Here is a 17,642-nt window from a genome sequence, read left to right on the forward strand (position 1 = left end):
TTTTATTTCAATAGATATACTTTATTATTACTCCACTGCTGTGCAATATGATTATATCATTCAACCATAATAAAAGCATTTGTATTCTTTCAAAAACTGAAAATTAACATCTATCACAACTGCTGTAAGTGTGTACAACACTCAAACAGACAAATCAAAAAGGATTCAATCAAATGAAAAGTTGCAAAATAATTATACATGAACATTATACACCTGCATGTAATATATTCTAGTAAATGACAGTGACCAATGTAGTTATTAATTCTGGTCTCTTTCCCATCTCTCAACGCAATCATAATTTTCTATATGTCAAAGCACTTGAGGTGGAAGTCCATGTCAGGAAAGCAGCCTTGCAAAGAAGGACATTTTTATTTTTCTCTGAGAAGTCTCTGAGGCACCCTACTGGTAGAGACTAGAATTTCTGGTCTGATATACAAAGGCATAGTCAGCACATAAAAGCATGATCCTGACAGTATAGATGATACCAGCAGGGTCACTTCTTTTTCCCCTTCCCCAACACCAACCCAGGAATCTAATCTTTGAGCGTTTACGACGCAATTTCTCAATCCTTCCCATGAGTAGCCATGTTAGTTTCACATGAAATGCAAACCATTAAATTTCGTCAAGAATTATTTTTTTATGGAAACATTGGAAAACTTCCAGATGGAACACAAAAAGGTACAATACTAGTAACATAACGCATGAAAAGTAATAGAGAAATAAAGAATCCATCAATTACATTTTACTTCAATATCTTGAAGGACAACACTGTGCTTCATGCAAAATAGCAACATTCATTTTTTAGGAATTAAGTACAGAATTTTCAAGAGTAAAATCATATCCGAAACGTGCCAAGTTTTCATTCTTCGACAATAGCAAGCTGGCAGGGAGGTCCTGAAAACTAGCGTGAATTGCTAGAATATGAGGAGCTAGTGTGAAAGGCACGTCGTTGAGGAGCTCCGCACTTAAAGGAAAATCTTTGAATGTTTGGTCCATCTGTTCAGTAGTACATGTTTCACTTGTATATACAGGATATAAATTTGTTGTTTTGCCCTACAAAAAGGAAAAAGTTATATTTATGATATGGCACATTGTTTACCAACGAAATTATACCATATACCAAATTTAACAATACCCAAAGGTATTACCAAAGTTTACCTGCAATTTGAGTAATCAATTTTATAATACAAAGAACTCATCTGCATCTTCATTGGCCTAAATAATAATTTTAATGAATTAAAAATTGAGAAGGCGTCAGATCAGTTCCACTGACCCCTGCAACTAAAAGACAATCTGTGCTCCTGTTAAGTAATGTTTTATGGCTGGAAAACAAATTCAAACTATACCTTTATATTTTCTGACAGTGCACCAGTTACACAATAGCCCAATGCAGTAATTTACACAGAGGAAAAAATAGAACTGAAGATTCCGTAGAATTTTGAATTCAGCACCACTATTTTCAGATTCATAAGATAAAATTGTTTAAAATATTTCAGTGTTTTCAACAGGGAAAACAAAAACAAGGAGACAAAATAAATTGAAGGATACAATTATGAAATGGAAATGGAGATATCTGTACAGGAGGTCCCCAGATTACAATTGGGTTCCATCCAGACAATTGATCATAATCCAAACTGTAGCAATGTTACAAAATTTTGAGATTTTAAAAATCAAGTCTGTAATTTATCCCACCAGATAAAGCATAAAAATAAGTTTAATTTGACACCTAATTCACTTTCATATCTCAAGTATTTAAAAAGTTATGGCCATTTTCATACTGGGAAATTAGCATCTTGTTCCCTATTGATTTTCTATGGACATAACAAAAAAGCTGTGATCGTGAACAGTCAAAAGCCCATAACTTTCTTAAAAATTAAGAGAACTGAATGAAATTTTCAGTTATCATAGATTGAAGCATTCTGAAACAAATATAAAATAATCTTACTTGGATGACCTGAAATTAAAGCATATAATTAGTTAGTTACCTAATTGTAGCTAATTTCAGACTTCAATTACTAGATCTAAACATCTATCCATTTCTTAATAAATGATTAACATTTTTAAATAGCCTAAATGTCCAAATAATATTCACAAATAATTCACAATAAAACATGATTTTTAAATCTCATTTACATTAATTTATAGGCCAAATGGAAGGAATTTAGTGTTTAATTGCTGTAAATAAATGTCCATTTAAATCAGCTTTCCAGTGGGTTCCTGTGAACGCGCTGGTTTAGAACGTTCACATTGCGGTAGATTTGTGCCCTCAAATGCCGAGAAAAATACTGCGGGATATAATGGGCCCAAAATGAGCTGCTCGCAATATTAAACTTTGTATAAAGGGATCTTTAGAAGCCCTTTTTAATGTAAAAATATACAGCCTACCTTCTGTGGTTTGCTTTATGAGACCCTGCGGTTGCTGGCGGTCGCGGGTTTAGAGATTGATTTTTAAACTACTATAACTATTATTCAAGGCCTTTAAACCTAATAATAGCTTTTGCGACGGGGTCTTTCAGCGATTTTTCGTTAATAATTAACTAGGCTGAACATTTTCGATTGGAACAGCTTAGAGAAAATCGCGTTTTAAACCCGCCCCCTCTAAACGGCGCCAAAATCGCGCACACTCGCAGCGACAGATTTTCAGCGACGCTTCAGGTAGGCTTTGCAACATACCTACAAACTGTCCATAAATTGGAAATTAGTAGCCAGTATCATAGAAATATGTGGGGGGAGAGTGAGCAGTCATGGGAGGAGCAACCAGGTGGGGGATTGGATAGAGAAGACATGCAGAATTGCCCCATTCCCTCTTTGTAAAAGATGTCTAGCCCCTCGCCAGCTGGAAAGCTATCTCATCCATCCCGGTAGACCAAATGCTCGTTCATTTATATAGAGTGCACATAAATCGGACGTTCGTAACAGGAGAGTACCTGTATGTACATATAAATTGATGAACAGAGACAGAGTACAAAATTTAGAAAGTTACGACTAATCTATGCTCAAATATTGCAACAAAGTGTGTTACCAAAGGTTAGGAATGATATAACCTGAAAAAAGGTGTAGAAGAGTGTTACTTTAATGATTCCTGAGATAGGTGACTTTAGTTCTGAGGGTAGAGAGGGAATGAATCTAAAAATCATTTAGTGTATAGACTCAAGTTCAAGTTCAAGTGAGTTTATTGTCATGTGTCCCTGTATAGGACAATGAAATTCTTGCTTTGCTTAAGCACACAGAAAATAGTAGGCAAGCCTCCTGTGTGACAGGGACCCACTGGATAGAGAGAAATTGTCCCTGTTGGCAAAGGAGCTGATGCTCCTCCGGGGCACGCAAGAAGGGAGAGGAGCTGCAACCTCGAGATCCTGGGGAGGAAGAGTGCGGGAGCAGAGGGGATAAAGGAAGAAGAGGGGGAGGATTTATGGAGGGAGGGAGGGAGTGACTGAGGATAGGGGAAAGGAGAGGTGAGGGAGGGATTGGGGGAGGGTAGGAGGAGGTGAGGTGGGTAGAGTATGGGAGGAAGGGGAATAGAGGGAGAGGATGGGGAGTAGAGGTGGGGGGAATAGAGGGAGAGGAGGGCAGTGGAGGAGGTGAGGATGGATAGGGGAGGTTTGTTCACGTGTGTCAGACGATGTGCTCGCTATTGGCTTCTGTCGTCGTCCAACATGTTGACAGAATTGTTGCCCGACGTGTCACAGAGTGCATCGTGTTGTCGCTTCCAGGGATCGCCACGAGGAGGCTTCTGTCATGATCCCCATAGGGGAGGTGAGGAGTGGGGGATAGAGGGATAGGAGGGGAGAAGTGTTATGGAGTGAGGGAGGGAGTGACTGAGGGCAGGGGAAAGGAGAGGGAGAGGGAGAGGTTGGGGAGGGGAGGAGGAGAGGAGAAAGAAGAGGGAGGATGAAGCGGGGGAGTGCTGGGGATGAGGGGAACTGAGGTGCCCCTGTGCAGTTGGGGGCTATGGGTGAGTGGCGGAATATTGCATTGGGGGACCAAGCCTCCTGTGTGACAGGGACCCAACAGGTACCACTTAGTCAAATCTCGATATAGCACGGAAACAAATGGTTAATGAGGGATGAATTTCAAAATCATTAGTGCAAGTAAAAGCTCGAAAATAAATTGTGCTCTCCAGTTCTGGAAAATATTATTGTGAATGTTTTCCACACCATTTCTAGCTTAATGACATCCACTTTCAATAGCTAGATGACTAGAACTGCACACTATACTCCAAATGCCTTCTCAGCAACATCTTGTATAGCTCTTACATTCCATCTCAACTCGTACGCTATGGTCTGACTGTTGAAGGTAATTGTGCCAAATACCTTCTTCACCACCCTGTCTATCTGTATTGCCACTTTCATGAAGCTACGTATCTTCTGTCCCTTCTGTTCTACTATGATCTCCAGGGCCAACCAATTATTGTGCAAGTCCTGCCCTGGTTTAACTTGCCAAAATGTATTAATTCACATTTGTTTGAACAGTAATTTTTGTCCAACTTTTGTAGTCCTGTTGCAATCTTGGATAATTTTCTTCCCCAACAATTTTTGTGTCCTCCACAAACTTACAAACTATGCGAACTCTACTCTGATCCAAATGGTTAATATTGATGACAATAGTGAACCATCATTGATTCCTGTTCCACTGGTCAAGTGTGTTTTATTGACATATGCCCAGATAGAACAATGCAATTCCTATGCCCCTGTCCCACTAATCCTAATCTTATGTTCTGCTCTAACTAATCATACATCCTGATCGCCTGAACACAATTCATTACTAAAGTCACCCTATCAGGATTCCGTAAACCCAATCAATGTACTTGAGTTTCTATTCTACCTCAAAGTATTTAATTCCTAATTTTAGACCCCGTACACATCTCCATAATGGCATTTATGTCAAATTAAATTGTGCTACCAATTAAATAGAACTTATTATAAATGCTTTAAGACATTGAGAATAAGAGCTTTTATCTTTGACCACCAACTTTTTTGCTTGGGTCCTTTATATATCACATATCTCAATGTTAAATTTTAGCCATTCCAGATGAAATGTAGTTATCTTTACCCAAATCACTGCATTTCTCTTTTGCCTTGATGATACCTTGTACATTTTAACATTTTTCGCTCAGACTCATCCAAATGCTTTGTCCGAATAACATCTCTGGAGCCCCAGTCATTCAATTCTCCAAGGCACTGGTACCAGCCTGATTATTTTTTCTGGTCTATGCTTCCTCTCACACTAGGTCTCAGCTGCCTCTGAATACATATAAGCTTTAACGTATTGTTCCAATAATAGATGTGCAAAATAAATATAAAATATGTAAAGATGCCATCAAATTAATAAATCTTTCATAAATTCAAGTTATTTGACAGTAGCTGTAAAACTACTTTCAAAAAATTGCAAGATTCATAATAATGCTACCCATATTTATATCTGATCAGGTTAGTTTATTTATACACAAGGGTGCATTGGAATTCCTTGTTCACATAAAGCTCACAAATTACAGCTTGCAAACACTGATAAATATAACGACAAGTTCAAAACAACAGACTGCTAAAGTATAGTGCAATCTGAAGTCGAGCAAAAAAACATCAAAGTACAATATCAGAATAATTGACTGAGGTAGGGTTAAGAAAAAGAGTACATGGTAGCACCTCTGGGAATGGATTGCTTCAGAAGTCTGCAAGCAGTGGGGAATATCCTGTATCTTCTCCCAAAAGGTAGAAGAGAGAAAAGGGAATAAGGCAGGGTTTGCTTGACGATACATCCCACCTATCTGATGCAATGTACAAAGAAGATAATGTGGGTGGAAGGAAATTATAAGCCCTGATGGACTGATCTGTGTTTACCATTCTCTGCAGGTTCAGGCGGTCAAGAACAGAGCACTTGCTATAATAGGCTATGGTACATCCTAAACAGAATCCTCTCTATAGTGCAATCCTTTTGGATATGCCAAATCTTCTCAGGCGCCTAGGAAAGTAAATACTCTGATGAACTTTCTTGATCAGTGTAAAGGGACTAGGTAAGTTAGCCAGTGATATGAATGCCTAGACCCTTAAAGGGATCAAGCTTCTCTAAACCATCTCCATTGATGAGGACAGGGTTATGTTCACCTCTTGTTTCCTAAGGTGAACAGCCAACTCTTGTCCAAGGCTAGATGCAAAAAGCTAGAGTAACTCAGCGACAGCATCTCTGGAGAAAAGGAGTAGGTGAACTTTCGGGTTTAGACCCTTGTTCAAACAGAGTCAGGGGAAAGGGAAACTAGAGAAATAGAAGGTGATACAGAGAGAGATATAGAACAAATGAATGAAAGATATACAAAAAGTAATGATGATCAAGGTTAGGTGGAGCCCACAATGGTTTATTGTTGGCTGTGGGCTAGGTGATAACAGGTTATCCAGACAGACAGTGTACCTCAACAGGTGAAACTAGTACAATAAGTAGGGTAGGGGAGGAACGGACAGAGAGTTACTTGAAGTTATAGAAATCAATAGTCATACTGCTGGGCAAAATATGAGGTGCTGTTCCACCAATTGTGTTTGGCCTCACTCTGACAATGGAGGAGGCCCAGGACAGAAAGGTCGTTAAGCGAACGGGAAGGGGAGTTAAAGTGTTTGGCAACCCAGACATCACGTAGGCCTAGGCAGACTGAGCAAAGGTGTTCAGCTAAACAATCGCCCAGTCTACACTAGGTCTTGCCAATGTGTAAGAGTCCATACCTGGAACAGCGGCTCCAACAAGTGAACCTCTGCCATAGCTGAAAGGACTGCCGGGGTCCCTGGACAGAGTCAAGAAGGTAAAGGGACAGGTGTGGCATCTCCTGCAGTTGCAGCGGAAGGTACCCGGGGAGGGGGTCCTATGTTGTTGTTCTGACATTATGATGCAAGGTTCTCAATCTCTTTCCAGCACTTCATTTCATCGTCTTTCATATCTCCAATAAAACTACTTGCTCAAGCGTAACAATGTATTTGCATCCATTCTGCCTGACAGACTGATTCACCATTTTATTGCTGAAAGTAACATAATGCATGCATTCTGAACAATTCATTCAGCTAATGCATATATTCAAAATTTATGCTGTTGCTATTCCATTCTAATGACAAGTGATATTCTTGTGATAAGAAACAACCATTCTGAACCAGATAATTTAACGAAATTTGACCTACTTCACCAAACATTTTGTCAAAAACACAGGACATTATTTAGTGCTATATTCTCAGCGACCAATTAAGTACCAACGCAAACAACTTTGCAATGCTGCAAGAAATTCACACAATTACAGGGAGAACATGCAAACCCCACGTGGACTTCGGACCCTGGCACTACTAGCTGTGCCACCATGTTGCCTGATATAAATTGTCTCTTAAACCTGTGATTTTTTTTCCTTTTGTCCTGGCTTCTGATTGCATGTAAGCACTTTAAATTACCTACATTTTCAGTCAAACATGTTTTCATTTAAAGCAAGGTTCGGATAGACAAATATCTGCTTGGTATAACATAGCACATTCAGTTGGTTACAATGAACATTGCATTTCATACTGCAAAAGTTAATAAGTCAACTGGAGTCAGCTCTTCGGTGGTCATTATATGATATGGCTTATACAATATCCTGACCACGGACGATCAGTTTGAGCACTATTAAGGTCCTCGTGGATATTCATTGACAGGATGGTGGTGGAAAGTGTCAACAGCTTCAAGTTCATGTGTGTGCATATATATCTGTAAATCTGTCCTGGACCTAGTACATTGATGCAATCACATAAAAAGCCCATCATTGCCTCTTCTTCCTCAGAAGATTGAGGAGGTTTGGTATGTCGCCGAATACTCCTTTAACTTCTGCAGGTGTACGGTAGAAAGCATTCTAACTGATTACATAATGATCTGGTTTAGTCATAGTCATACAGCATGGAAACAGGCGCTTCGGCCCAACTTGTCCATACCAATCAAGATGCCCCATTTACTCTAGTCCCACCTGCTCACGATTGGCCTATATCCCTTTAAACCTTTCCTATCCATGTACTTGTCCAAATGTCAAGTACAAATGTAACATAAGAGCTCACATAAGGCGCAAAAAATTACATATGAAATACAACAATAAATTAAAAGACATAAAACATGAGTAAAAATAATAGCCACGCAATAAAAGCAATCAAAATAAGAAATTAAATCAAGTAAATAAAGTCGACGTCTTACTGGGTATCAAAGGCCACGGAGAAGAGATAGGTTTTAAGAAGTGATTTAAAAACAGACAGAGAAGAGGCCTGTTTAATGTGGAGAGGCAGATCGTTCCATAATTTGGGTGCCGACACAGCAAAGGCACGGTCCCCTCTGAGCTTCCGCTTAGTTTTAGGCCCACTCAGGAGCAGCTGATTGATGGATGGGAAAGATTTGAACGGGTCAGTTCATTTAGGGCTCCGGTCAAACGGGTGTCCTGGCTAACTGCAGGTAAGTCCCTCATTCACGGTCGCTCACGTTATTTAGTATTTTTTCCCCATCTCTCTCCCTCCCCCCCCCCCCAAGGTTGGTTCTTCTGTTTGCCTTTATTTGCTTCAGTTTTATTTGTATAAGTATTATTTATCACATTGTAGCTTTTGAAAGATTGGTGACCGACTCCGAACTCCAGCAAACTCTTGAAAGATTTGCTTTCTAAGGGCTGAATCGGCCCGTTCGCGAGGCCTTTCATCGCCCCGCGTGGCTCAAAATCGGCCGCAGAATCTTTCATCGCCACGCGGTCAGGCAGTCAAACTGCCGCATGGTGGCGATCGAGACTCCCGATGTTGAAGCCCCCGTCGGCCGATTTTAAGCCGCGCTGGGCGATGAAAGACCCCACAAATGGGCCAATTCAAGCCCCACGCTTTGCGGCGGACGAAGCTGCTGTTGCTGAAGTTCGGAATCGGTCACCAACCAGGTCAGCTCCCGATGTTACCGTCCACAGGGCCCATAGCTGAAGCTTCGCTTGTGTGTGCGGCCGCCAAGAAATTGTGTGTCCCCCCATGTTTTGATAGCGATTTCCCAACAACCAACAGCCAACAGGCTTGTGAACACTACAGCAACATTGATCTCAACAATGAACTCTGGACTGCCTTAGTTGCAAATAAGGACTAGTTTAGATTAGTTTAGTTAAGAGATACAGCACAGAAACAGGCCCTTCGGCCCACCGACCAGAGATCACTGCACATTAACACCATCCTATACACACCAAGGACAATTTATACTTATACCAAGCTAATTTACCTACATATCTGTACGTTGTTGGTGTGTGGGAGGAAACCGAAGATCTTGGAGAAAACCCAGGGAGAACGTACAAACTCTGTACAGACATCACCCGTAGTCGGGATCGAACCTGGGTCTCCGGCACTGCAAGCGCTGTAAGGCAACAACTCTATCGTTGAGCCACCGTGCCGCCCCACTAGTATTGCGATTATAAATTTACTGTTTTTTTGTAATGTAACATTATCTGTGTGCATTGCATCTACAGGCTTATCATGTTGCTGCAAGCAAGAATTTCATTGTTCCATTGTCAGTACAATTAAACCTTTGACTCTGGATTTTTTGAAGCGAATGTTACATTATTAAAATAATTAAGAAATGTCATGCAGAGATTTTCCATAATTTGCATTAATAATATCAAGGATCTGCTAAACAAATAGCAAGTAGAAAAATGTTGTCAGTCGCCATTATATTAGAATGACAAAAGCAAAGAAATGCAAAATGTGTTCTGTTCAAATTTTAACCATTCTACAATGAATGATCATCATTCAACACTCCATTTATGGCTTAACCAGTATTTTATTTTATAGACTCAGGATAACCTCCATGCTTTTGTACCCATGTCTTTATAAAAAGCCCAGAAACCCATATGTTTTACTGGATGCACTCTCAGCATGCCACACTACAATCAAAGATTTGCATGATCACATCTGTTACTGCTCATGCTTTAGAAGGGTAGGAGTCTTTTCCTGAAAGGCATTGGTGAAGCAGATGGGTTTTATGAGAACGTCGTTGATGACACCAGTGTGTTTGATGGAGTCCACATAGATTTCATCAAGATTATTGACAAGATCTTGCATACAGCCAGGTCAAAAGGGTAAAAATGCATGGAGGTTCAATTGAATCCATACGCAGAAACAGGGAATAGTGATTAAGTGGCGCTTTTATAACTGGAAGGTAGATACCAATAGGATCCCACTATGCTCAGTATTTGATCCATTGTTCCTGTACATTAATAATATAGACTTAAAATGAGGCAGGATGATAAAGAAATTTAAAAATGATATAAGAATTGGTCATGTGCTTGACAAACATGGATGGTCTGGTTTGTTGGGCAGAAGAGTAACAAATGAAATGTAATCCCGAGAAGAGTGAGACTGTACATTTGCTGAAATGGTCAGAGGCGATGCACAATAAATGGGAAGATAGAGAAATATGAAGGAAAATCAAGACCCTGGAAGTTTTGTCCACATAGCTATGAATACATTAGGATAGGGTGATAATGTGATTAACGTCCCATGCTTTCATTTATTTGCTGAGGCACAAAATAGAAAAGTAGGATGTTCTTCTCATGTGGGACTCTTCATTTCTTCAGTTTTGGTCACTGCCTGATAAAACAGAGGGTACAAAGGAGAATAAATAGGATGTTGCCAAGACTGGAAAAATCTGGCTGTAAAAAGAAATTGAATGAGCTATCGCCATTTTCTTTGAAACAGATGTACTTCAGGGAACTTAACTGGTATACAAAACAATGAGGAGCCTCAACAAAATAAACAGGAAGGATTTATTTTCCTTGGGTGGGATCAAAATCCAAAGGGCAGAGATATAAAGTAATTGTTAAAGATAAAAGTATTCAGAGATGAGAAAAAAATCTAGAAGGTATTCACTGGCTGAAAAGGTGGTAAAGACAGAAACTCCTTATCACATATAAAGAGTGCCGAAATACATACTGAAAGAGGTGTCAATATGCTTGGGCAATAGACGAAGCGCTCGAAAGTGAGATGTTAGGTAGCAAACTTTTGATTTGCATGCATAAAATGGGCTAAATGGCACTATAGTAAAAATATTTTCTTCATCTATTCCAGAATCAAATACACAGGACAAGATGTTAAGAAGTCCCTTGTGCCAATAGGTGGGGAGCATTTCACGACATTCGTTGATTGTTGAGAGTGGTAGACGCTCAACATCTGTGGGGGGGGGGGGGCGGGGGGGGGGGGGGGGGGGGTGGGGGAGTGGATACGTATATCTTGGCCTGGGTAACCTTTAGGACAGTTGGGCACAGGACACATCATCAGTAGTGTACCCTTGCATCACTGGGTGTTTCGGCCTTTTATCACTATACACCCTCCACAAGGGCGGCCCGCTGCAGGATGATCAGCCCTCAGCGCGTGTCCGGTGTCAAACCGTCCCAAAGATTCACCCTGAAATACTTGGGGCCCAGCATGGATCTTTCCGCTTGAGCCAAATCCACCGGCTGCTTCTTTCAGCCGCCTCTGAGAGTGATCTTATGGTCTTCCGCAGAGCCTGACCGTGGATTCCAAGCTCCTTCAGCAGTCTGATGGTAGATGACGCAACAAATCCTCTGCATCCCACTTCAACTGGATAGACTTTGGTGTTCCAGCCACGCTGCGTTGCCTCTGCTGCAAGCTCTGCGTAATGCAGCTTCTTACGCTCATAGGCCTCCTCAACAGAGTTCTCCCATGGAACTGTGAGCTCTATGATGTAAGCAGTCTTCTGTGAAGGGGACCAGAACACCAAGTCTGGCCTGAGGTTGGTGGAAGCAATTTCAGGTGGAAAAACTAGTTGTCGGCCAATGTCCGCCAGCATCCTCCAGTCGCGGGCCCTGCATAGGTTTCCTTCTTCTGATCTGGTGGAAGGATGTTTAGATGTTTTCTGTCCTTCTCGGACAAAGGTTGTTGCCCTTAGGGGGAGGGGGTTGCTTGCTCTCGGAGGCAAGGAGTTGGTCGCACACCGCCTGTTCTCAAGGGCTGATGCCAGGCTTTTTAGTACCTGATTATGCCGCCACGTGTATCTCCCTTGCGTGAGGCTGGTCTTGCAGCCTACCATGATGTGTTTGAGGGTCGCTGGAGTTGGGCAGAGGGCACAGGTTGGATCCTCGCCGTACCACTGATGGAGGTTCTTTGGTGATGGAAGCACGTCATAAGTCGCTCTGATGATGAAGCTGATCTTGCTTGCTTCCATTTCCCATAGTTCTTTCCAGCTGATCTTCCTCCGCTCCACACCTTCCCACTGCATCCATTGCCCCTGTTTGGCAAGAGAGACCGCCTTTGCACTTCTTGCGGCCTCCTCTTGTCGCCGCACCTCCTCGACCACCAATGTCCTCCGCTCTGATGTTGTGGCCTTTCGCCAAGTTGGTTTACTTGTCGTAAGGCCAAAGCCTCCTCTTCCCTGCTGGACTTGCCCCACGATGTCTTTGTATCTCAGGGCTGATGAAGCTTGCTGTAATGCATCAGATGGCGTCCACTTCCGGCCAGTTACTAGGGGCGGCGCAACAGCACTGATGGTCTTGTCTCTAGAGTCCCTCAGTGTCATCTGAAGTCTTACTTTAGAACACTTGTATTCCTCTGTTAGACTAGTGAGAGGTAGTTCCAGGACCCCTTTGCCATATAGGCCGATGTTAGTTAGACATCGTGGGACCCCGAGCCATTTCTTCGCGTATGAAGTTATGGTTCGCTCCATCTTCTCCACAGTTGTTATTGGGGCTTCATAAATGGTCAGTGGCCACATTGTCCGAGGAAGGAGTCCAAACTGTAGGCACCAGAGCTTCAGTTTCCCAGGCAGTAGGGTCTGATTGATGTTCTCCAGGCCATTGACAATTTCTTGCCTTAGTTGTTCCACCTGCTCTTTATCCTTGAGACTTGCATTGTACCATCTGCCCAGGCTTTTAACTGGCTGTTCAGACACTGTTGGTATAGGGTCGTCACCGATACAGAACCTTGTGTCTCTAAGCACCCCCTTGACTATGGAGATGCTTCGAGATTTACATGGTTTGATCTTCATTCGGGCCCACTTGATGTTCTCCTGCAGCTTTCCAAGTAGCCGCTTGGTGCATGCTGCAGTAGTGGTTAGTGTGGTCATGTCGTCCATGTATGCCCTGATGGGTGGCAGACGGAGCCCAGCCCTGGTTCGTTCACCGCCCACCACCCATTTTGAGGCCCTGATGACGACTTCCATGGCCATTGTAAAGGCCAAGGGTGAGACTGTGCAGCCTGCCATGATGCCTACTTCCAAGCGCTGCCATGTTGTACTGAAGTCAGCTGTTGTGAAGCACAGCTGCAGGTCTTGGAAATAGCTCTTGACCAGTGTGGTGATGAGCTCTGGTACATGGAAAAAGGCAAAAGATTCCCAAAGGAGTTCATGGGGAACTGAACCAAATGCATTGGCCAGATCGAGGAAGATCACATGTAGGTCTCTCTTCTCCTTCTTAGCTGCTTGGATCTGGTGCCAGATCATGCTTGTATGCTCCAAGCAGCCCGAAAATCCTGGAATTCCTGCTTTCTGTACAGATGTATCAATGTACTTGTTTGTTACCAGATAGGTGGACAGCCTTTGTGATACAATGCTGAAAAAGATTTTTCCCTCGACGTTGAGGAGACATATTGGCCGGAATTGGCTGATGTCTGACGCATTCTTTTCTTTAGGTATTAGCACGCCGCCGGCCCTTCGCCACGCCTTAGGTATTGTTTGCTTCTTCCACACCACCCTCATGAGCTTCCATAGAAAGCGTAACACATCCGGTGCGTTCTTGTAGAGCTTGTATGGTACTCCATTTGGCCCCGGAGCTGATGCTGCTCTTGCTCGCCGGACAGTGTTCTCTACCTCTTTCCATCTTGGAGGGCTGGTGTCCAGGTTGAATTCAGGTGGTTGAATAGGCGGGATGTCATCTGGGATGACTAACTGCTCATGCCTTTTCGTGTCTTGGTGGGCCTTTTCCAGGTGTTCCTCCAATTCCCGTTTTGATGTTTTCAAAGTTCCACTTTTTTCCTTTGCGAAGAGGTCTTTGATGAACTTGAAAGGGTCTTTGTAGAACCGTGTTCTTGTGTGTTCTTTCTTCCTGCGAAGTTTCCTCAAGTTCTCTGCTTTTCGCAAGGTTGCCAATCGGCTCTTGATGTCCTCTTGGAGTAGCATGAGACCTTCTCTCTCTGCCTCAGTTGCTTTTTTCCATTGCTTTTTCAACTGTCTCCTCTCTCTGATTAGCCTCTCGATCTCCTGCTGCCTCCTAGACTTGATTGGTGTTGGTAATTTCTTTCCACCTCTCCCTTTACTCACCCCAAACCGTTCTTCTCCATAGCTGTAGATTGTGTTGCCCATCCTTTCAAGCTTTTCCACTGCTGTGCCCGCTTGTTGCTCCAAGATATGTATAAGGTCACTGTTGACCGTCTCCCACTCTTTCTTTTCAACAGCTTTGGGCCATTTCACTCCAGGTTTGTGCCCTTTGATCTTTCCCTCCAATGGAGGTCTTTGTCGTTGTTGCGTGGGCTCCTCCACCGGCATTTCTGTGCTTGTATCACCCTCTTCAGTGACATGGGTGCTGATGCTCTGCGAACTTTGGTTTGAGTCCTGTCGCTGTGCTTCACTCGACTGATTTGACTGGTTGCTTCGTAAGAAGTACTGGTCAATGCGAGGCCCATGTCTCTGCTCTCTCAAGCACTTTTTCCTCCCTTGGTGGATCTTCAAGCCCTTCACTGATGTAATTTTCTCCCAACCACAAATGCACACCTGAAGTTTGTGTCCCGCAGCTGTTGTGGATGTCTCATGTGCCATGCTCTCCTTGTCAGTAGTCGTTTCCGTTCCTTGGTCTGTAACCGTGTTATCAATCGGTGAGCCATCTTCCGCCCCCGCTCTCGCAGGCTCTAGGGGTATTCTCTTTAATTTACTTTTAGTAGCATTTAGCGGGTGTCTCCAACTAACTGAAACAGCGTTGGGGACTGCTATCATGGGTAGCTAGCCCATGACGGCCCCAGTGGGGTCTGTTCCCTCCTGTCAGCTGTCTCTCCAAGCTGTCACGTGGACTTTCCCATGTTGTCAGCTGTCCTTTCACAGCAGTTACTGGACGAGTCCAGATTATCAGAATCAAATACACAGGACAAGATGTTAAGAAGTCCCTTGTGCCAATAGGTGGGGAGCATTTCACGACATTCGTTGATTGTTGAGAGTGGTAGACGCTCAACATCTGTGGGGGGGGGGGCGGGGGTGGGGGAGTGGATACGTATATCTTGGCCTGGGTAACCTTTAGGACAGTTGGGCACAGGACACATCATCAGTAGTGTACCCTTGCATCACTGGGTGTTTCGGCCTTTTATCACTATACACCCTCCACAAGGGCGGCCCGCTGCAGGATGATCAGCCCTCAGCGCGTGTCCGGTGTCAAACCGTCCCAAAGATTCACCCTGAAATACTTGGGGCCCAGCATGGATCTTTCCGCTTGAGCCAAATCCACCGGCTGCTTCTTTCAGCCGCCTCTGAGAGTGATCTTATGGTCTTCCGCAGAGCCTGACCGTGGATTCCAAGCTCCTTCAGCAGTCTGATGGTAGATGACGCAACAAATCCTCTGCATCCCACTTCAACTGGATAGACTTTGGTGTTCCAGCCACGCTGCGTTGCCTCTGCTGCAAGCTCTGCGTAATGCAGCTTCTTACGCTCATAGGCCTCCTCAACAGAGTTCTCCCATGGAACTGTGAGCTCTATGATGTAAGCAGTCTTCTGTGAAGGGGACCAGAACACCAAGTCTGGCCTGAGGTTGGTGGAAGCAATTTCAGGTGGAAAAACTAGTTGTCGGCCAATGTCCGCCAGCATCCTCCAGTCGCGGGCCCTGCATAGGTTTCCTTCTTCTGATCTGGTGGAAGGATGTTTAGATGTTTTCTGTCCTTCTCGGACAAAGGTTGTTGCCCTTAGGGGGAGGGGGTTGCTTGCTCTCGGAGGCAAGGAGTTGGTCGCACACCGCCTGTTCTCAAGGGCTGATGCCAGGCTTTTTAGTACCTGATTATGCCGCCACGTGTATCTCCCTTGCGTGAGGCTGGTCTTGCAGCCTACCATGATGTGTTTGAGGGTCGCTGGAGTTGGGCAGAGGGCACAGGTTGGATCCTCGCCGTACCACTGATGGAGGTTCTTTGGTGATGGAAGCACGTCATAAGTCGCTCTGATGATGAAGCTGATCTTGCTTGCTTCCATTTCCCATAGTTCTTTCCAGCTGATCTTCCTCCGCTCCACACCTTCCCACTGCATCCATTGCCCCTGTTTGGCAAGAGAGACCGCCTTTGCACTTCTTGCGGCCTCCTCTTGTCGCCGCACCTCCTCGACCACCAATGTCCTCCGCTCTGATGTTGTGGCCTTTCGCCAAGTTGGTTTACTTGTCGTAAGGCCAAAGCCTCCTTTTCCCTGCTGGACTTGCCCCACGATGTCTTTGTATCTCAGGGCTGATGAAGCTTGCTGTAATGCATCAGATGGCGTCCACTTCCGGCCAGTTACTAGGGGCGGCGCAACAGCACTGATGGTCTTGTCTCTAGAGTCCCTCAGTGTCATCTGAAGTCTTACTTTAGAACACTTGTATTCCTCTGTTAGACTAGTGAGAGGTAGTTCCAGGACCCCTTTGCCATATAGGCCGATGTTAGTTAGACATCGTGGGACCCCGAGCCATTTCTAGAAATCTAGAAGGTATTCACTGGCTGAAAAGGTGGTAAAGACAGAAACTCCTTACCACATATAAAGAGTGCCGAAATACATACTGAAAGAGGTGTCAATATGCTTGGGCAATAGACGAAGCGCTCGAAAGTGAGATGTTAGGTAGCAAACTTTTGATTTGCATGCATAAAATGGGCTAAATGGCACTATAGTAAAAATATTTTCTTCATCTATTCCAGGATCATAATGGACAAATGTTTTCAGGTTTGTGTTGCCCAGAAACACGTAAATCAACTTAACGCATTTAAATCACCTTAATTACACCTTTCATTAGTTAATGCATCCGGGCAAGCCAGTTCATATGAGAAACCCCTATTTTGTATAGAAATCCACATATAATTTTGCAAAAGCTTTTCTGCTCTATTTGCCATGTATTGTAACAAGATTTTGCATTACTTTCAGACAGTACAAACTAGACATTCTCTTTATTATGGGAACTTTTACTGCCAGAAAGGACTCTGACAAATTTTCCCAAATATGAATGGACTACTTTTAGAAAAAAAGTGTCCAAAAGCTTTGTAGCCAGCTGCCAGATTATTCATGAAATCTCTGACAGCAGGACTCTCAGTGTAGTTGTAAAGAAAAAAAACTCATATTAAATGCATGAAGATACTTGAAACCAAATAGAATTATTACAATTTGCAATAAAATTACAAATAATGGAATCATTCTTAATATTCTGCATTTATCTCGTAGATTAGCAATTACAGTTAAATACAAACAAATTCAATTTCTGGGGCCATAAGTGGTGTCATGACAGATCATGGGTACTTGGCATAGAAATTAATCCCAAATCGTTTCAATACTGTCTCTGCTGAACAATAAAAGTATACTAAATGTAATTAATAAGAATACAAATCTACCAAGACATTATTGCATTTATAGCCAATATTTACGGTTAATTCTTGTATGAAATGTTTGGGCCTAATCAAGGAAATGCAAGTGGGACAAAAGACATCAGA

General features: G+C 43.2%; 1 protein-coding gene across 1 annotated transcript in view; it reads right to left on the reverse strand.

The window, feature by feature from the left end:
- Positions 1 to 17,642, reverse strand: part of umad1 (UBAP1-MVB12-associated (UMA) domain containing 1) — a 75,360-nt gene continuing 57,718 nt past the window's right edge. The window contains exon 4 of the mRNA XM_033045839.1: positions 1 to 1,053. Coding sequence (XP_032901730.1) covers positions 802 to 1,053 — 252 coding nt within the window. The 3' untranslated portion in view covers positions 1 to 801. The remainder of the gene's footprint in view (positions 1,054 to 17,642) is intronic.

The sequence above is a fragment of the Amblyraja radiata genome, chromosome 2 (assembly GCF_010909765.2).
Source record: "Amblyraja radiata isolate CabotCenter1 chromosome 2, sAmbRad1.1.pri, whole genome shotgun sequence".
In the NCBI taxonomy this organism is placed as follows: Eukaryota; Metazoa; Chordata; class Chondrichthyes; order Rajiformes; family Rajidae; genus Amblyraja; species Amblyraja radiata.